We start from the raw sequence: 21,920 nt of genomic DNA on the forward strand, positions 1-21,920 counted from the left end.
TCAGTTGCTTTTATCTGTTGCATGGGGATCCAGTGAATAAAAATATTTTGGGAATCCTCTAGCTATTTTTCACTCACACTTTTTGCTACCCATCACTACTCACTACACATACGCCTCCACATCACTCTCTAGCGTCGGCAACCAGAGAAGACCTCCAGCAAATAGCCCCCCTTTGGGGCCTGTTAGGCACTGCAGCTCCAGCCCAACAAGGAGCTGCCCAATGATGAAGCATGACACTCTTCGGGGTGCGTGAGGGCCCTTGCTCCTAATTGGAGCTACTGTAACTACAGTTCCCCTTCTACACCTGGATCACCCTACCATCCACTGTCCTCTATTCCCCCTCCCCAACTACAAACCCCTCCTTCCTGTTTCCTCTCCCTTAGGAACTGCTTACCTCTGTTCTTGCCATATCTACGAGGGGCCTGTATGCTGGACATAACAAGCCCTTGTCCCTCCTTTTTGTGATTACTGATTATGAGTTTGTCAGTGTGATGTTTCCTAACCTAAGACCACCACTTCCAATCACATGGGCTTCTGTGCGCCCACACATTGTTTTCCAGGTGTGGGAGCACTGGGCTTATGGACATTTTTTTTATCAGCAATCTCTTCTGGGTGCAGATCATGCAGGGGCTGTGGGCACTAGTGAATCTCATCCCTATTCAGTCTCACTTCTGCAGCACAGTGGAAGCATGGAAGGACCCCCTTGCGTGCCACCAGCCTCACCTTTCCTGGATCTCATCTCAATTTCAACCAGCTACATTCTGCCTACTCTCATTTTCCCACCAGCTAAGAACGGGTGGTAAAAGGGAGTGATAAAGCTTTGTGAGGTGGCACAATCATGTGCAATTTCACGTACCCCCTTAAACAATACAGAAAAACAAGTTACATATTTCGTTTTTTATGAGTAAATATTCACTAGTTTTAGAAAGACCTTCCTAGAGCCTAGCTCCTTGATTTGATACGACCTTTAATAGCTTTTCATCCAGTAGTTTTAACCAAGTGCAAGTTCTATTTTAGATTGTTTTACTGCATGAAAATGTTCATTGTACACAGTGTTGTGAAGCAAACCAACGATTTCTAATGTGCTGTTTGCTTTTTTTTCCCTCTGTTTTCCTTGGAATGCTTTCTTTGGAGTAGCAGAGAATTCAGGAATTGAATTCATGGGTAAGCTATAAAACCTCTGTTAAACTTTTCATCCAGTAATTTTCAGGTCATAACCCAGGGTTTTTTAAATTCGGAAAGCCTCATGCTTTGCAATGATCACATAACTTCAAGACGGCTGCCTTCTGGAGAAATCTGCTTCCTAACTTCTAAAATGGCAGGAATAGCAAGCATAGCACCAGATGTGTGCCTAAACTGGATGTGGTCACCAGCACACTTGCTGTTGTGGTTAAAAGGAAATTGTTCAGCCTGCTGAAATATAATGAGAAGGAAAGAATAACTGTCTTTTAAAGAACTATAGCGAAGAGATGAACCAAGCATGATGAACTAAATAGCACGATGTTTGGTTTTCTTTCCATAAAAGGAGATACAAGGAAGTAGCTAAGGTGTTTCATTTCTAAGAAAGGCAGTCTCGTTTTCAATGCTAGAGTATCTATCCAGCTTTGATTACATTGAGTCAAAAATATTTTTTTTCCTATCCATTTCAGGAAAGTATTTTACATACCAAATGATATCTTGCCGGTTTGTGTGTTTTCTCACAGTCTTCAGCTGAAGGGAACTGTGTTGCAGTGAGATCAAATGATATCCCCAGTTCATACATATTGATAAAGTGGACAAGAAAGGAATTTAGTATAAATAATTCAACTTCCCCTATGACAGCTAAGGGCCACATTCCTAACTTATTTTCTGTACCTGAATTAAAAAAACATAAGAATAATTTCACAGATGCTGATTGACATGATAATGAGCATCCATGGAGGTTTGAGATTCTACAAAGATTCAGAAATCAACACAAATTATGCGAGAAAATCTACAATGCACAATTTTCAAACTTTTCTTTGTAAACCAAGCACCTAGTCCCTCCCCATATACATCATGTATTTGAAGTAACAAAAACTATGGATGCCTAGTGTAGGCAAACCGTCTTTGTGGGCATGCGAAAAGTGTAAAGGCATATTAAAATTATCAGTTCCAATGACAGTATATTTACAGCGCAGCTTAAAGTACAGTGCCTCTTTTTTCAAAGACTAAAAGTGCAGTTGAATGCATCGTTGAGGACTGTGACAGGCATTTTGAAAAATTGACAGCATGCCTGGCGTTTTGTTCCATTCAATTGCTGCCAGCTGTGTCTAGGAATAAACTGAAAGATTTCATACTGGCCCATTGAGCTTTTGATGATGCTTGGTCTTTTTCACATAAAGGAATTCTCTCAATCAGGTCTTGGCAATATGTGTTCATCCAAAATGATACATTCTGCCTACTCCTTATAGGCACCTGATTCTATAGTGAGAGCGATTCCTTGGCAACATCTTAAAAATAGAGCTATCCTCCATAGTTCTTATGCGTGGTCCCTTCTCAGGTGTCAATTTATAAGGTGGAAAAGTGTTTTTTCATTCAGTTTTGTCGAGTGATGCGCTCTGCATTATTTTGAAGCATTAAAGCCTATTTAAGTTAGTGACAACAATGTTGTTAATGGCAATACTACAACATTCTTAAAAGATATTAAAATGGGACTGTTGTAGGGATGAATGGCCAATATCAGCAAATGCAGGTCAACCCCAGTCAAGGCTATACCAATACTACAGATGTAAATGCATTCTGTCCTGGTAGTTAGATGGCAAATTGTAATACAATTGTAGTTACATAGCTGCAAATTAAGTAGTTTTATTTAATTAGTTATCTAACTTGAAAGTAGTCTGTCCCCTGGAAAATACTGCCCTGCTCTTTAGCCTTCCTTAACTAGCACAAGTGTTTTTGGAAACCTTTCCTCTTCATTTGCTCATTTACTCCAGCTTGTTTGGAGTAGGTTTCCATGTGTAATTTGGGTGCAAACGAATATGTGACGTTACACCGCGGTTGTTACACCGCGGTACGTTACATCGCAGTTATTACAACGCAAGTCATTACAACGACTTGTGCTAGAGGCGCTGGACTTAGGAATAGTATGATTTACTATTCCAACTCCAGCCAACCTAACAGTGGGGAAGGTGTTGGAATAGTAAATCATACTATTCCTTAGTGTATAGCTTCATCCAGCGCAAGTCGTTGTAACGATTTCAGTTGTAATGACCGCGATGTAAATGTATCACGGTGTAACGACCGAGTTATAAAGGTCGTTTGCCGGTGCAAACCAATGCAATACACTGTGACTGCACAAGGTATTAGGAAATTTTAGGTGTTCACTGCCTTTCAAATAGTCACCTCTGCCTTTATTCCTAATTATAGTACTATAGCCAATTTGATATATTGGTGGATTTTCCTGTATGTAGGTTAATATACAAATCTCCACGGATACTTATTATCATGCCAATCAGGATCTGAGAAATTATTCTGATGTTTATGTATTTTTAATTCAGGGACAGGACATTTTTAGAAATGTGGCCCTTAGCTGTCAACGACGAAGCTAAATTATTTAGACTCAATTCCTTGCTTGCCCAATTTATCAATATGTATGAATTAGGAAAACCATTTAATCTCACTGCAACTCAGTTCTCATCATCAGGAGAAAGTGGGAGCACGCAGAATCCGACTAGACATCATTCGGTAGGTCTGCATAAAATTCTTTGCTGAAATGAATGGGAAATAATTAGTGTTTTACTCAGTGCAATCAGAATCTGTAATAGATAACCTATCATTGAAAAAGCAACACAAAGTAAAATGTGCAAACCAGTTATTGCCATTTGTATCTATTGTTTAATATTTGTTGTGGTGTTATATTTGTGCTGGTGCCATTAACATAGTGGGTACAATGTTTTCAATAGCCCCTTCTCTCTCCAAGCATGCAGAACAATGCATTGAGTAACATATTTGTGCTGCTCTCTTTTGTGGACACTGATGTTTTAAAATGTTACTTTCCATTAACGGTTTCCACTGTTGTTCTTCCTCTTCACTCTTGCTCACTGTCCTTCAAAAGGGAAGAGCCTGAGGGAACAACTATATGAGGAAACATCTGCATTAAAAGGACAGTTACAACATAACTATATTGTGCCCGGCAATTTTTATGTGATTGTAATATATGATTACAGTAGAAATGTAAGTCAGACGGCCCACTGTAATTCCATTTAGATGGTTCAACAGTATACCTTAAGGCAGTAAACGAAATCCAATGAAAAGAACTCCCCCGTGTGCAGTGCACCTGTATACACCATGTCATGACCTTGCACATTACTGCAATGTTACACAATACATCAACACATCAGAGACAATGTTCGAAATATATTGAGTAATTAACTATTTAGCACTATCTAACTAAGGACTTGTCTTCTGTCATGGTGGCCTCTACTGGCAAAATGATTGTCACTCCTGATATAATGTCCTCTTTCTTCAATATTTTGGGGACATTCATTGTGGCTGTCATGGTATAAATGATGGTGACATTTCTTGGAAATCTTTGGCCTCATCACGGCCACCTCTAGCATTAACGTGTTACCTACACCTTACATGATAGTGGGCAACATTCATATATTGTTAGCATTCTTGGCCTAATTGTGCCAGCTGTGGCACAATGGTGACAACCTCTGACATAATGATGGATATTTTAGACATTTGGTGGGCATCTTTGATATGATGGCGCACAGCACCAACAGTCATGGTCCTGGTTAAATGGTACAAATTATTTGTCTAGTGCAGACATTCTCTGCAATATAGTTTCCACCACTGTGATAATGGTAGCGACTGTGATATTGATAGCATAAGCATACTTGGCTTTGTGATTGGAAATCCTTCAGTTTAAAAATGCTTTATTGAAAAATGTAACTCACGGAAGTATAGCAAAACGTTATCTAAATATAATAATAAGACATGTGAAGAAAATGGCTCCAATAAATATATGAGAAAACACAAGAGTTGAAAAATAAAAATTGAACATTCAAAAGATAAGGCATGTCACATAGGAGAAGAATAGAGAAATACATTTTGCTAAATAAAACCATAGCATATTATAAATATGAAAAAGAAGGGAAGGAAAGAGAAAGGGGAGGAAAGCAACTATGACTAATGTGTGAATGGAAAGTATGTCAAAAATAAGAAGGTAATAGTTAATCAAAAAGCATACAGTGAGGAAAGCGTGGAAAACTAATCAGCAGAAGTAGAATAAAAAAAGGAAATTTAGAAAACTTCAGTAACTCTAATATTAACAGTATCAGAGTTTGATAAATAGGAGGTCAAAGGAAGCCATAATAGATCTCTTTTAATGGTAACTTGTAGTGTAGGGGAGTTGGCAGTATCCAGTCTATGGTTATGACAAATGAAATTCCACCAAGTAAGAAAGGAGCTATTAACATATTTCCAATTAGAGGTAATAACTTGAAAGCCCACTGCCAAGAGAAGTTCAACTAACTTACCTTTAAGCCTGCTGCCAAACCAAATGTATGAGCATCCGCTAAAAAAAACGTGAACTATATTATAGGGAGTCGAAATAGAAAAATAATAGGAGAACTCTTGTGCCATATTTGGCTCCAGAAGAGTGAGACGTTAGCGCAAAGAACAAACATATGAAGAAAATCTGCATGACCAACAATTATCATTAGCCGAAAGTTTAATTTTGACTAGAGAGCAAAGGGTTAAAAACAACCTATTGTAAAAAAAAAACAAGGTCTGCCTGGTGCTAGCGGAACAAGAGGAATAATGTATTTTATGCCAAATCTTATTCCATAAAGTGATAGAGAAGAAGGAATGTAAATCTCATTCTCAGGACGCTTCAATTTTAGTTTTAACTCTATCAGAGTCTGAAAAATACAGCTTTTGTATATAAATGAAGCTTTCGTTTTGATGGAAAAAAACAAGACACACGTAAGCTACTTAAGGCTTTGAGTGGGACTAGATGAAGGGTCCACTTTGGCTTATTTAAGGATATCTAAAAGCAGAGCGTGTTTGTGTCTCTGTGAAGAAGGAATATGAAAGCGAGATTGTAATTCTTCAAAGAGGAAATCGGTTATCAAAAATGATTTGAGATACCGAAATTAGGCCTTTGGACAACCAGGCGGGCCACCTGAGGACCTTATTAGAAAGAGTGATACTAGAATTATACCAGATGTGACAATACCATCAACTGAGAAGAGGTGTAAATATGGAAACAACTTTTTTAGCAAGAAAATTAGAGTGATTCAATAAAGAAGAGGACATAGATTTAGGTTTCTGCTGGATGAGGAAAAATTTAAGAAATGAAACAGGGTCGATTAAGGAGAGCTCTAGGGAATTCCAGAGTGGATATGAAGAAGAAGGGAATGAACCTAAAGAGGAACAATTCTGTTTAAGAGTGAAAGCAGAGTGAATATGTAGAAAATTCAGACAATTGACACCACCTGACGTTTGTTCCATAGAATCTTAGATAATAGGCCATTTATAGATCTAAAAAAAGCATCAGGTAACTGGAGGATAAGCAGTTGCATGTACAAATTAATAATAGGCAGGAACATAATTTTAATCACAGCTAATCTAACCCACCAAGAAAGATAAAGAGGAAGCCAAAGAGCAGAGAGTGTAGAAGCCTTAAGTTTTAGTGCTTCAATGTTAGCCTTTATGGTTTATTTAATGGAAGAGGAGTAAAGAATACCTAAACATTTGATCTTGCAAACATTCCATAAGAAACCTTTATCTTGAAAAATATCTTTGATACTGAAATAGTGAGATTGAAGACTTAGTAAAAACGGAAGTAGAGGGAGAAAGAACTTTAATATACTGAAGAAATTGCGGCCCAAAACCATGCCATTTGAGACCCCTGAACATAAAATCCCAATTAACACGATCGAAAGCTTTTTCAGCATCCAAGGAGATCACGGCTAAAGGAGTTTTACTTGAGGAAGCACCCTGAATGAAATTAACGAAAGTATGGGAATTATCAGAAATATTACGGCCTTTGCCAAACCCAGATTTTTCAATGCCAACAAGAGAAGGAATTACATTTTTCGCACAGAGAGCTAACATTTTTGAGAAGATCTTCCAATCTGTGTTAATAAGGGAGATGGGAATGTAATTTTTACATTCTGTTAAATCTGTATCTTTTTTCAGGATTAGACAAATCATTGCCTTTGAAAAAGTGCAAACTGTGGTATTAGAACCAAGAAGATATTGAACAAGTAGGAGAATTTGAGGTAGACCTGGGCAGTGAACTCCACTCCGTTCGTGGAGTTTACACACTCCATGTTCCGCAGAGCACGCCGAGTTCCAAAAAACAAATTTTCCCTCACTCGTGCTCAGCAACGTCGAGGTGGTGAATGCATATGAGAAAAATCCACCTCTTGGTGATATTTTTCAATGCAGGCGGTCAGAAATCTCAACGCGGGCGGTTGCAGATGGTTGTGACCACTCGCGTTGAGATACTTTCAGTTCGTGTTGAGAAAGCTGACGCTTGGGTAGAGAATCTACTCAAGTGGCAAGAAAAGAAGCAGCACCCTCTTGTGCTGTGCATGGTGCGATTAGCGCTGATTTTACAGTGCGGGACAAGCACCTGGCACTGAAAATCAATGCGAACGGCATGACCAAATGCACTCTGCCATTTGCAGGACTCCACGTAGTGCAGCAGAATTGTTTGGTCACTTTACAGAGTTTGGTGTAGTGAAGCTCCTCGAACTTTGCCCAGGCCTAAGATGAGGGATAAGAAGAGTCGAAAATTTGGAATAACTTACCCTGATAGAACCATCAAGATCTGGCCCTTTATCCTTTGGGAACTTAAAGATAGCATTAAGGATTTCGGCAGAAGAAATATCATCCTCCAAGTGAGAAAAATTAATCTGAGAAGTTTTTGATTTTGAGCCAGAGCAGAAAAAAGAATCAAGAGAATCAGATGTACAGGTAGTGTCTTCAGTTTGACTACATGACTATAATTAGCCATGCAAGACAATTATATTTGATATTTGTTGTCTTTGTTTCATATCCCCCCTTCTCCTTTTGTTTGTTATCAATTTCAATGGTATATGACATCAACTATACGAAGTAGACTGTAAATGTATAAATCAATACATAAATAATTGTATCAAAGGACATTTATCCTAATGCAAAAAATGATATACAGTCTTTAAATACATGTACAAAGCTGTTGACCTTTCTTTATTTTTATATAATAAAATCAAATAATCAAAAATGTATTTTCAAATGATATTGGTCCTTGGGTTATTACATGTGTCTCTAATTAATTAGTCCTCTCTAGATTCAGTTTACTATATGTTTTTCACACAAGTGTCTTCAGTATATAATTTGGAATAAAAGTCAGCAAAACGAGACAAAATATTGTGATGTTTCAATAAAGGATTGTCAGAGTCATCATGGAAAACTTCTATTTTAGTTTTTAGTTTTTTTACTTTTAAATAATTGGCTAACAATTTACTAGCCTTATTAGCACCACCAGAATATGTAGCATTGATTTTTAAAAGAGCATTGAAGGAATTATGGATAGGCTTTCTATTAAAATAGAGTTTAGACTGGATAAAATGATCTAGACTTTCTTTATAAAAGAGGAATTTTATTTGTGTTCTAGTTCTTAATGTGTTTTAAAAGGTTTGAAGATTCTTTGGCAGTAGCCTTTTTCTTTTCTGAGACATAATTTATAATGTAGCCTCAATCAGAAGATTTAAAGGAATCCCAGATGTGATGAAACTGGACCTTAGATGTAGTGTTAGTAAGTAAAGAGTTAGTGATACATTTCTCATAACAGGTGACAAACAAGTAATTATTAAAACCCCATTAAATCCCACTGTCAGTTTCCTCCCTGCCTGATGTTCATCACGGTCGGAGCCGCAAGAGCACACATGCCACACAAGCCAATCACAGCGCCAGGAGGCGCTTTGAAAACATGAGCAGGCTCCCACAACGCGGGTCCCGATGTCATATTTCTCGCTGCCTGATTTTCATCGCGGCCGGAGCCACAAGAGCACACAAGCCACACAAGCCAATCACAGCGCCAGGAGGCACCTGGACCGCCCCCGGGCGAAGCCCGGGTCAAGGGCGGGCCCATCTGCACCCGTCAGAGCTCGAAGGAGGCCGGACTGGGCCACCTCTCTTGGCCCATTGTTTTCAGGAAACATGTATAACTAAAGGTCCCCACCAACGGATCGTGACAAAAGAACTATTGTTGCGTGCCCTATATGAGAAACAAGTAAGACTCATTCTTATTACTTATTCACCATTCTGTGAAAAACGGGCTATTAAAATGGGGAAACGAAAGATAAGAGAAAGCCAGACATCTAATTCTTCGACGCGCCCGCAGCGCGGCCGCTCAGCAGCCGCCATATATGGGGAGGAGGGAGGGAGGAGCAGCTGGGAGGCAGGAGGCGGGAGGAAGGGGCAGTGAATGGACAGTCAGGGGGCGGGGCCGCAGGGGATGCAGCGGCAGGAACAGGAGCAGTGGATGGCACTGGGGGCATGGGCACAGATCACGGGGGCACAGAGGGAAAAACGGGACACAGATGAAGGGGGCACAGAGAAAAAAAACGGGGCACAGATCAAGGGGGAACAGAGAAAAAACGGGGCACAGATCAAGGGGCACAGAGCAAAAACAGGGCACAGATCACGAGGCACAGAGAAAAAACTGGGCACAGATCACGGGGGCACAGAGAGAAAAGCGGGGCAGAGATCACGGGGGCACAGAGAAAAAACAGGGCACAGAGAAAAAACAGGGCACAGATCACGGGGGCACAGAGAATAAACGGGGCACAGATCACAGGGGAACAGAGAAAAAAATGGGGCACAGATCTTGGGGGCACAGAGAAAAAAGCGGGACACAGATCACGGGGGCACAGAACTTACCTCAGCAGCGGCAGCTGGGGCAGGGACAGGACACACAGGCTGTGCTGTGCGGAGGGGGAGCGACCTACCTAACAAGGTGAAGTGTTGCTCACCTCACCGCGCAGCGGCCGCCATATATGGGGAGGCGGGAGGGAGGAGCAGCTGGCAGGCAGGAGGTGGGAGGAAGGGGCAGCGAATGGACAGTCAGGGGGACGGGCCGCAGGGGATGCAGCTTGCGGGAACTGAAGCGGTGGACGGCACAGGGGTAAGGGCAGAGATCACGGGGGCACAGAAGGAAAACGGTACATAGCTCAAGGGGGCACAGAGAAGAAAAAAACGGGGCACAGATCAAGGGGGCACAGAGAAAAAACAGGGCACAGATCATGGGGGCACAGAGAAAAAATGGGGCACAGATCAAGGGGGCACAGAGAAAAAAATGGGGCACAGATCAAAGGGGCACAGAGAAAAAACGTGGCACAGATCATGTGGGCACAGAGAAAAAACAGGGCACACATCACGGGGCACAGAGAAAAAAACGGGGCACAGATCAAGGGGGCACAGAGAAAAAAACGGGGCACAGATCATGGGGACACAGTGAAAAAAGCGGGTCACAGATCACGGGGGCACAGAACTTACCTCAGCAGCGGCCGCTGGGGCAGGGACAGGACGCACAGGCGGTGCTGTGCGGCGGGGGAGCGACCTACCTAACAAGGTCAAGGGTCGCACCTTTGTGATCTTTGCTCTGGTCATTTATTTCTCTTTCTATTCCGTTAAATCAGGATATGTTGTTTTACAGTCAGTACCCACCTCTGCACGAGAGAGTCATTTTCCTTTTACAAAAGTGGGCAATCGGTGTAGCTATTTAGTGTGAAGAAAATTTAATTGAGAACAATAAGCCCATGCTGTTACATTTGGGCTTATGAGTTGGAATTCCAAATCGATTGATAACACTCACAGTTGAACTCAGTTTTTCCATTCATCCTTCCAGTAGCTGGATGGTTGATCATTAAATGCTTGTACGTTCTTTCTTTAGCCTTTCATTATTCTTTTCAGGATGTTTCTTGTTTTCACTTGCTGACGCAGTAAGCCTAAAATTCACATGAGAAGTTTTTGAAACTGTTGGTATAACATTCCACTTTACACACTCTGGAAAAATTGTCAATAACAGTCCACCAAGGCTCAGGTACTGAGAGTAAGGAAGGATAGCTTTCACAAGCAGCAGGGTTCTATGTTTCATTTACAGATATGAAAGTGATATTTTGGAATTGTAATTAATTCAGTATGGATAAACTATTAGACAAATGAAGCTTGGTTTCAGATGAAGTTAGCCACCATCATAGGAACGGTTCGTTGAACATATCGAGGCTACATAGAAAAGCTTCTCTGCCATTTTAAAGAGCCTTTGGTGTGTTTCCTGCATGGGCCAACATCTTGCATCCTTCCTCTTTTACGCTTTTCAATCTGCTTAAGCATGTTTAGAAAGTGAATAATTAAGGTGAGACTTCTTTCACCATATTACCTGTAACAGTACAGTTCAGTTGAGTACATTAATAAATTACTTCATGTTCTTTGTGGTGACAACCATGTAGCATTTGGTCAAACAACATTCTTAATTCAAATGGGCATAGGTTATGGCACTGTAGGACATCAAGTCTCCTGGCAAGACAAAATGTATTCAATACAAATAAGATAATATTAAATCTAACCAGAGCATGACACAATTAAGAACTAATGGGAAATCAGTTCCCCTACTCCTCATTTTAGCCCCCAATGCCTTCTTTGTAAGGTCTGTGATAAAACACATTATCAATCAAGATGATATTCTGAGACTAAATACAATAGATTGAAAATAATATAGAGCACAAGTTGTACCACTATCATGGTACCAAAACAAGACGGATGATGAATTTGATTTTAGTCAGTTATCATTGTAAGTTACCGGAGAGAGTTCAAGGGAGCCAGCAGACCAAGACAACTTTCATTGTGACAAAGTGTCACTTGGACTGTTGCTCTATTTTTCGTTCTTTTGTCCTTCACTTATGTCAGAAAGAAAATGTTACTATGCTTCATCACTTAAAAAATATATTTTCAAACGGTGTAAGATTCAACTAGTAATGGTAGGGTCTAAGGGCCAGATGTACGACGTGCAAAATAGCGCATCGCAAAATTGTGAGTATTTTGCGACACGCAATTTGCGATGTGCTATTATGCATGTACAACAGTGTTACTTCACTGTTTTGCGATTCCCAAAGGGGTCGCAAATAGAGAGGCTCATGAATATTAATGAGCCACTCGCAATTCGCGACCCCATTGGGAATGGCAGGCCCTCCCAGGTATGGTGGTCTGCTGGGCTCAGCAGACCACCATGTCTGGGACTGCTTTTAAATAAAGCAGTTTTTTTTAAATGCAGACTGTTTTCCTTGAAGGAAAACGGGTTGCATTTAAAAAAGAAAAATGAAACGTGCCTGGGACCACTGCCTGCCCTTAGAAAAAAACATTTTCCCCTGCGTTTGCAAAGGGGAAGGGGTCCCCTGCAGACCCCTTCCCTTTTGCAGACCCATTACCACCCTCTTAAAGAGGGTCATAATTTGCGAGAGTTTTGCGCACGCAAATGCGCCTGCAAAACCTTTGTACATGGGGTTGCGCTCGCTATTAGGGAGGGAACGCCCCCTTCCTAATAGCAACGCGCAATTCCAAAATAGCGAGTCGCAAATAAATTGCGACTCAGTATTTTGGTGTAGTACATACCCCTAAAGGTTTTTGCATGCGCAAACGGGTTCGCAAACCTGTTTGCGCATGCAAAATCCGTCGTACATCCGACCCCTAAATTACATACATAACATTAGTGACTGAGCAATACGTCTAATGGTACTGGGGCTTTTTTTTCAGCATTTGCACTGACCAGCCACTTCAAAGCATCCTTTGGGCTAAAGGATTAGTGACAGAATTTTTTTTCATTAAGTGAATATTGAATCTGGCACTAGTCTGTCAGCCTACATATCAATGAAACATTGCATGATAATGAGTGCTTATATATTCTTGCTCTCCATCGTATTCTTGCCATTGTTTTTGAAGGTGCCTGACATTAAACATTACCTGACACGGCACCTCCTCCATTCACGGTCGTTTTCCCCTCCACCGCCCTGTGAGCATCCATGATTCTGGCGGTTCTGCATTGGACTGGCAGCAGACATGGGATGGACATGCCACCGACAGTTGCATGGCGGTCTGACTGCCAGGGTCGTAATTAGGCCCTAAGTCAGAAGTTAAAATATTTGACCAAGATAAACTACTTGGTAAATTGACAGAGTCAACGCACTTGATGCCTCCAACTTGTGATCCATCGAGGTCAGCCTGAAAGTGCGTTTAGGTCCCGGTCATCTGTGAACAGTGTCTTCTGCTTGGTGCTTTACTTTTTCTAGGAATATTTTGTTTTGATTCTTTAAAAATGTACAGCATCAGTTCTTACTCGATTGTTGATGCTTTGATGTTATTTTATTAATAACTTTTTCCCTTTTATTATGGGATTTTATTGTGTTATGTTTTGATTGGTTAACTGTTTTGTACCGATAAATGCGTTACACATTTCACTAAGTTAAGCCTGTCTTCTCTTTACTATAGTTACAGAGGGGTTGAGAACAGGTTAAAATTATTAAAACTATCCTTTACACTGACACGTTTTTGGCCTTATTCCTTGTGGTGGACTCACATCCACCACAATTATTGACTCATTTTCATACATGTGAACCAGTGCGGCTCAGTATTGTCAGTTTACTACTCACCCCTTCACGGGGTCGGGTAAAGTGAGAACATAGCCCAGAGCGTGCAAGGCATGGCTGATACCACTGTCCAACTGTCCCACTGCTGGCAGCTGTGAGACAGGCAAATGATGTCCCATACTGAGCGTTGTGACTCAGTGTCTTCTGGGTTCTTCAGGGATTCTTCTGATGCCTGGCGAAGTTATCACCAAAAGAAATGTAGTGAAGTTGATAGAGGCAGAAAATTTGTAGAACAAGTCTATTTATTCTGTCAGGAAAAAACGCCTTCACACCATCCAAAGCAAGGCACATCCAACAACTGCCGTGGCACGATTCAAACTCCTGTCGAACACCATGATGTCATAAGGGATCCACATGGAAAATATTCCAATAGCCCAGGGTTGAGCTATGCAGAGCTCATAACATTATAACATGTATGTTTGGAAAAGGAGCAGGAAATGGGAGTCCTCAGTGGAGGAACAGTTAAGTCCTAAGCTACATAGTTCGAAATATATTATGCTTTTAGTGAACAGATTTCCTAGAATGATGTTGCACTGGAAGATTACTCAGATTTTTCCAAGCAGACTATATTTGACCTCTTACAATCTGCAAACGGTTTAAGGAGGGAGTAGTGTTAAAGTATTCATGCAATAAACCAGAGCAGAGTTGTTGGTTTCTTGAAATGTAAATCTGCTTAACTTATTTATATTTTTTTTATTACTAATATTATTATAGCTGATGAGAAGATACACTTGAAAATAAATTTGCATTTCAAATATATTGCTAAACGTGAACAGTAACATACATATCACAGAAAAGGTGCTTGTAAAGCCCAAGGGATAAAGGATGCACTAATTAAAACCAAGAAGTAGGCCATATGCCAAGACTTCACATAACATGTTTAAGATATATCAACATTATTGAAATCCATTTGTTTTCTAGTCCTGTCCTCCCACGTTATGTAACCTTGTAACCTTGTTCAGTCCCAATAAAATATTAGTTCAGCTTCTAAAGTTTAATGCAAATGCATTCTTTGGGAGTAACAATTGATTGAAGGCTTCTTAGTTATGAGTCTCACTAAATCGCATACCACTGCTCACTTCGGGTGTGTGCTCTGTTTTCACCTTGTGCCCAGTGGAAATCAATGTAAGGAGCTTTGAGTGTCAGTCAGGACCCTGAGTGCAGGTATCCTGATGGGCATTTCTTTAATCAGCCACACTATTTGAAAAGTGGAATGCAGCCTGTCACAGAAAATGAGCAGCTATTCATTGCATTCTTGTCAGCAATACCAGGTCAAGTTACAATTTCTCTCTCTGAATTTCATGTTTGTATTTTGTTAGTCAAGGTGTTAAAGACTATGACCATTAGTGGTAAACATTACATGAGATTTAGTAGAAACAGGTGTATTTTTTTATAAGTATTAGTTAATGCCTTCATTGAGAGAGAAGTTATCTGAATACAAAAATTGAAAAAGCTGACTCATTGGGCATTGCTGTTAATATTTGTCAGCTGTTTCCTTACTTGTGGTATTCCTAAATTCTCTTGGCTGTGCATCAATAGAAATGTTTTCAAAACCTCCATTACCACCCTGGCCAAAATACCATAGAGGATCCAGTGAGATACATTCAAGGAACATTCTAAGAAGCACTAGAGGTGCTTACCCACCTTAAACTCAAGCTTCCAAAATGCCTGTCTTGGTTCATAAGGCTCTTTTCTTCCTCAGTATCCAACATAGGGGTTGATTACGATGCTGTAGGAAACAGCTCCCTCCCTGGGTCGGAGCCGTTCCTACGGCATCGTAATCAGCAGTTTGGATTCACTTCCGACCAACACATTTGGATGGAGTCCGTCGGAAATAAATACAAACTGGATTTCTGAATGGCTTCCGACGGGCTCGGAGAGCCTGTATACCATTCGAAAGCCTCCTGTAATCCGAAGGGCAGCTCTTTCCGCCCGAGGGATTACAATGTCGGATTCCGACAGCCTTTCTGTGCCAGCCTTTTCGACACAAAAAGGCTGTTGGACTTTGGGGGCCCCCAGCAGGGCCCTCATGGGCTAAAGGCCTCCTGATGATGGACAAAAAGGGCACCTATGTTGCCCCCTGTTGATCCCTGCACCCCGTGGCAGGCACCAGGTGCAGGGATGAACTGCACCTCTTCTTTTTACAATGAGAGCATTCATTCTGGTCAGAATGCATGCTCCCATTGTAAAGAATAGGACTGCGACTGGACAGTGTTTGGTGGTATCCTAATTGCTGGGTTGGGACCGCCGACAGGAGGTCAGTCAGTCCTAGTACCCAATCGATGTTGGATGGACTTAGGCCCGTCTGACATCGAAAGTGGGCCTTTAGTTTAGCTGTGAGTCAAAATGATTATGTGAGTCTCAGAATTTGGAAAACTTCACTGCTGTTTTAGCCTCTGTGCATGTGTTTGTAGCCCAAGATAGATTCTTCAATATTCACCTGAGTAAATAACACTTTAACCATTTAGGATGAAGGCTAGTCTGAATAAGGTGTTACATTTAATCAAAGTGATATGTTGATCTCTTTCATAATATCATGGTCTGGGAATCCTCTAGAACAGCTTCCATTTTTAAACATGTGAAGAAGGTAGGCGTGGCAGAGATACAGCCGATCAAATTTAAAAATATTCTCTTACCTTCTTTCATTCAATGCTAGAAAAAATGCATGGCTCCCACAGTAGCATAGAATAAGGACTATCTATTCAACTCACACACTCTTTCACCACCAATAAAAATAACCACTCAACTGGCAATCAGCAAGAGGCTTTTTCTACTGCCTCACTCATAATATATTTCTGGGATCTTTCTTCATTCACCTGCTCACAGTTCCCCGAGCTCTGTGCCAATCTACCTAGTTGGCAATTTGGCCCCATCTATGGATTATGGCCAAAATATGATTACATTGCAGAAGATTCATAATTTTAACCTTTGCTTTTAATTTAAATTTCATTTGTGTATCACATATCTTAGACAAACTAATATAGTGGGAATTATGATTGGTGCAGCCAATTTGATTTCATTTCATTAACTTTTCGAAGAGGTAATTAAGCCCAATATTGCTGTTCTAAACATTTCTAAAGTATGATGAGTTTTTTTGTTTAACACATTTTAAAACTACTTGTAAAATATATTATATCTGATTCTATATAATATTGCCACTTATACACAATGTTTTATTTTAGGAATCATAATTTATTTTTGGGTTAAACAGCCAGTTAGTTTAGGAATCTCTGAGAAAAACTTCAGAAAACTGTTTAATACAGTTTAAAGGCTCAATATTGAGGTACGACCAACACAACATTCTTTTAGTTCTCATATGTTTCATTTACATTAAAAAATACTAAGATTTGGGGATCCATTTATAAAATTATGGGAAAACAAAAACAGTGCATTCCCTCATTGTATTGCATTACCTGACACAAATGTGTATTTTAGAGTTATGTACTTTCCATAACCTTTATTATTTTAACCATTTGACAGTTTTATGTCACCATTATTACTGAGAAATATTGTTTACTTGGAAGAAATAGCAAGTCAATGTTGCTCATGAATAATACAATGTAGTGAGCCTTGTCACTGTTGGACCTAACATCCTTGGCATGGTATTCCCCAACGTTGTTGTCTCAAGCCTCATTTTTTTGCTGACTTGGTTTTTGCTGGCCTTAGGACTGTACACTTTATCAGTGCTAAAATGCTTGTGTTCGTTCTAAACATGGTAACATTGGCTTACACCCAACAACACATTTAGTTTACTTGTAGGTCCCTAGTAATGTGGTACCGCATGTGCCCAAAACCTGGTAATTAAATACTACTAGTGGGCCTGCAGCACTCATTGTGCCACCCACTTGAGCAGCCTTACAAAACATATCTCAGGAATGCCATTGCCGCTTGTTGGTAGTTGTAAAACTGCTATTTAAACCTTTTGCCAGGCCTAAGCCTTCAGTTTTAATACATTTACATCAGCCCTAGCGTAGGCCCTAAATAGCCCATATGGCATGGTTCAGTGCATTTAAAACGTTGGACATGCACTTTTAAATGGGAAAAGGTAGCAATTTCAAGTTTTGTCTCTAAAGAATTTTAATTTAAAACCCGTTTCAATGGTAAATTTGGATTTATTTTAAGTCACCATTTTTCTAGTGCCAACCACTTGCGGCTGTGCCCTGTATCCTGGGAAACATAACTATATGTAGCTGTCAGCTCATCTTTGTGTTTTTCTCCCAGACAGTGAGACGAAAGGGGAATAGGTGTTGGCAGGATAGGCCTTCTCTGACTTGATAGGGGCTGAGCTGTTACCTATGACACTTGCACATCACAAAGACTGCCTTAGCAAACACACAAAGGGTTTTACACTAAGCTTTTGTGCCCCCAGACAAGTTGGGCAGGGCAGGGAGGCAGGGAATTCTAGACATCTTTGTAGGGGGAGAACTCTAGAAGGTTCTAACACTTCAAAGTGGGCACCATATGTAAGTATTTGACCCTCAGATCCAACTCTTCAGATCATTTCTGGACCTTTGAACGCTCCCAGGAAGGACTTCCTAGCTGCGCTGACCAAGGATTGCTGTACTTCTCAAGGCCTGCTGTTGTTGCACCAGGGCTCTTTTGTTGCTGTGAGCTGACCTGCTGAATCCAGCCGCCTATGTGGACCTAGAACTCCAGGAACTCTCCAAGCATCAGTTGGCTGCCCCCCTGTTCAGCCACAGGGACATAACAGGCTTTTTCATTGTAGACATATCTTTATGCAGTGTGACACAGCCCACCATGGACTCCAGATCAGCACAACACATCATGTCCCCTGCGCTGACACATCACAAGCGCAAGTCTCCGCCATCACCATTGGCCTCCTTGATGATGATGCAGCAGCTCACATCAAAGCTCTTCATTGACTGTCATTGACTTAGTCGCTGTTTAATGCATCTTAACTCCAGATGTCGCATTGCAGCACCTCATTGATGGCTCTTTGATGCTTACCCCCGCATCTTGTCGCCCAGGCCACAAGGTACTTTGTCAGTCCCCGATTGGGCCCGTGTTCCACTGCGGTTAGCCTGAACTTGTGACTTGCCCCCAGTCTAACACAACCAGATAACCGAGGTTGGTGTTTTTTGCTTCTTAGAGCTTGATTTCTGCAATCCTTTAAAATTGCATATTTCTGGTTCTATTTACTGGATTTTTGTCATTTTGTAAGTTATTACATTTTGCTCAATTTTTTCTAAATTGGTGTGGGATTTTTCTTGTGTTGTGTTTTCACTGTATTACTGTTTGAAGTGCTGCTTAAATACTTCACACATATCCCCAAAGTTAAGTCTGACTACTTTTGTGCCAAGCTATTAGAGAGTTGAGCACAGGTTAATTTGGGGGCTAGTTGTGTTTCACCCTGACAAGAATTGTGGCTGCTGCTTGATTAGGGTTTCACCCCCCTCAACCAGTAACCCAATTTCCTACAGTCGCCAACGAATCGAATATTATATTTCAACAAAAAGAGAGGTAATAGAGAATTACCAATCAACCTGATGTTCAATTTTATTTTGATAGTCTGTTAATATATTTGCTTTAGAAATATTACCATTTCAAGTGAATCCTTAGATTGTTTCTACTTTATCTTTGAGCTGAAGAGGCAATGAAATAAAATGTCAAACTCGTCGGCACAGGCAATTTGGGGATAAAAAATCATTCAAGGCAATCAAAGTTATGAACAATAATTAATACTAAAGAGTACTGACGGATTCCAAACAAGACATTGAAGTGTTAATTTTAAGTTATTGTGGATCAAGTGCCTCCCTAAATGTTACCTTACCTATATATATAGTACATCTATCTATCTATCTATCTATCTATCTATCTATCTATCTATCTATCTATCTATCTATCTATCTATCTATCTATCTATCTATCTATCTATCTATCTATCTATCTATCTATCTATCTATCTATCTATCTATCTATCTATCTATCTATCTATCTATCTATCTATCTACCTATCACTCTCTCTCTCTCTCTCTCTCTCTCTCTCTCTCTCTCTCTATATATATATATATATATATATATATATATCCAACATCCAGGAAGCACCAACGAGAGAGGCCACAGGAAAACAGGTAAAGTTGAATTGCTTTATTGATCGGCAACTTGCCAGCAGTCACCACACTAAGATTGAGCATCACAATACAGCCAGACGCGTTTCAGGATTCTTTCCTTTCTTCAGTGGCTCATCGTAAGGAGTAAGAAGTCGCGCTGCTCGCGCACATTTTTAAAGTTCCAACCGCCCGCCCCCGTGGGCGTGGCTGTCACCACAGCCTCATGGTGGTTGTAGTCCATTCCAATTATTACCTCAGTGGGTGTTTTTCCGCGCTGCACAAATTAACCCCAGTGGGTGCGCTTTCAATCCTCCTTCTTTGACACAAATTAAGCCCATGTGGGTTGATGCATGTTCAAAGCGCTGTGACTGCCCTGCTTTGGAGTCGACGATCCAAACCTAGTGCAGGCTGCAACCCTGGCATGCAGCCTCAAACACCTTCCTCCCGATGCGTCTAGCTCTCAGTTTGAGCCAAACCGGACCCGCAAGATCAGCAGTGGGTGTCTCTAAGCGGCTGTGCAAAGCCGTATATATCCAACATCCAGGAAGCACCAACGAGAGAGGCCACAGGAAAACAGGTAAAGTTGAATTGCTTTATTGATCGGCAACTTGCCAGCAGTCACCACACTAAGATTGAGCATCACAATACAGCCAAACGCGTTTCAGGATTCTTTCCTTTCTTCAGTGGCTCATCGTAAGGAGTAAGAAGTCGCGCTGCTCGCGCACATTTTTAAAGTTCCAACCGCTCGCCCCCGTGGGCGTGGCTGTCACCACAGCCTCATGGTGGTTGTAGTCCATTCCAATTATTACCTCAGTGGGTGTTTTTCCGCGCTGCACAAATTAACCCCAGTGGGTGCGCTTTAAATCCTCCTTCTTTGACACAAATAAAGCCCATGTGGGTTGATGCATGTTCAAAGCGCTGTGACTGCTCTGCTTTGGAGTCGTCGATCCAAACCTAGTGCAGGCTGCAACCCTGGCATGCAGCCTCAAACATCCTTCCTCCTGATGCGTCTAGCTCTCAGTTTGAGCCAAACGGACCCGCAAGATCAGCAGTGGGCGTCTCTCAGCGGCTGTGCAAAGCCGTATATATCCAACATCCAGAAAGCACCAACGAGAGAGGCCACAGGAAAACAGGTAAAGTTGAATTGCTTTATTGATCGGCAACTTGCCAGCAGTCACCACACTAAGATTGAGCATCACAATACAGCCAGACGCGTTTCAGGATTCTTTCCTTTCTTCAGTGGCTCATCGTAAGGAGTAAGAAGTCGCGCTGCTCGCGCACATTTTTAAAGTTCCAACCGCTCGCCCCCGTGGGCGTGGCTGTCACCACAGCCTCATGGTGGTTGTAGTCCATTCCAATTATTACCTCAGTGGGTGTTTTTCCGCGCTGCACAAATTAACCCCAGTGGGTGCGCTTTCAATCCTCCTTCTTTGACACAAATAAAGCCCATGTGGGTTGATGCATGTTCAAAGCGCTGTGACTGCCCTGCTTTGGAGTCGTCGATCCAAACCTAGTGCAGGCTGCAACCCTGGCATGCAGCCTCAAACATCCTTCCTCCTGATGCGTCTAGCTCTCAGTTTGAGCCAAACGGACCCGCAAGATCAGCAGTGGGCGTCTCTCAGCGGCTGTGCAAAGCCGTATATATCCAACATCCAGAAAGCACCAACGAGAGAGGCCACAGGAAAACAGGTAAAGTTGAATTGCTTTATTGATCGGCAACTTGCCAGCAGTCACCACACTAAGATTGAGCATCACAATACAGCCAGACGCGTTTCAGGATTCTTTCCTTTCTTCAGTGGCTCATCGTAAGGAGTAAGAAGTCGCGCTGCTCGCGCACATTTTTAAAGTTCCAACCGCCCGCCCCCGTGGACGTGGCTGTCACCACAGCCTCATGGTGGTTGTAGTCCATTCCAATTATTACCTCAGTGGGTGTTTTTCCGCGCTGCACAAATTAACCCCAGTGGGTGCGCTTTCAATCCTCCTTCTTTGACACAAATAAAGCCCATGTGGGTTGATGCATGTTCAAAGCGCTGTGACTGCCCTGCTTTGGAGTCATCGATCCAAACCTAGTGCAGGCTGCAACCCTGGCATGCAGCCTCAAACACCTTCCTCCCGATGCGTCTAGCTCTCAGTTTGAGCCAAACCGGACCCGCAAGATCAGCAGTGGGCGTATCTCAGCGGCTGTGCA

The 21,920-nt window shown here is 41.5% G+C and overlaps 1 protein-coding gene across 1 annotated transcript in view; it reads left to right on the forward strand.

Annotated features, from left to right (window-relative positions):
- Positions 1-21,920, forward strand: part of NRG3 (neuregulin 3) — a 1,803,861-nt gene that overhangs the window by 1,405,671 nt on the left and 376,270 nt on the right. The window contains exon 4 of the mRNA XM_085608548.1: positions 1,138-1,164. Within this exon, the coding sequence (XP_085464674.1) occupies positions 1,138-1,164 (27 nt within the window). The remainder of the gene's footprint in view (positions 1-1,137; positions 1,165-21,920) is intronic.

Source organism: Triturus cristatus, chromosome 1_2, assembly GCF_964204655.1.
Source record: "Triturus cristatus chromosome 1_2, aTriCri1.1, whole genome shotgun sequence".
Taxonomy (NCBI): domain Eukaryota; kingdom Metazoa; phylum Chordata; class Amphibia; order Caudata; family Salamandridae; genus Triturus; species Triturus cristatus.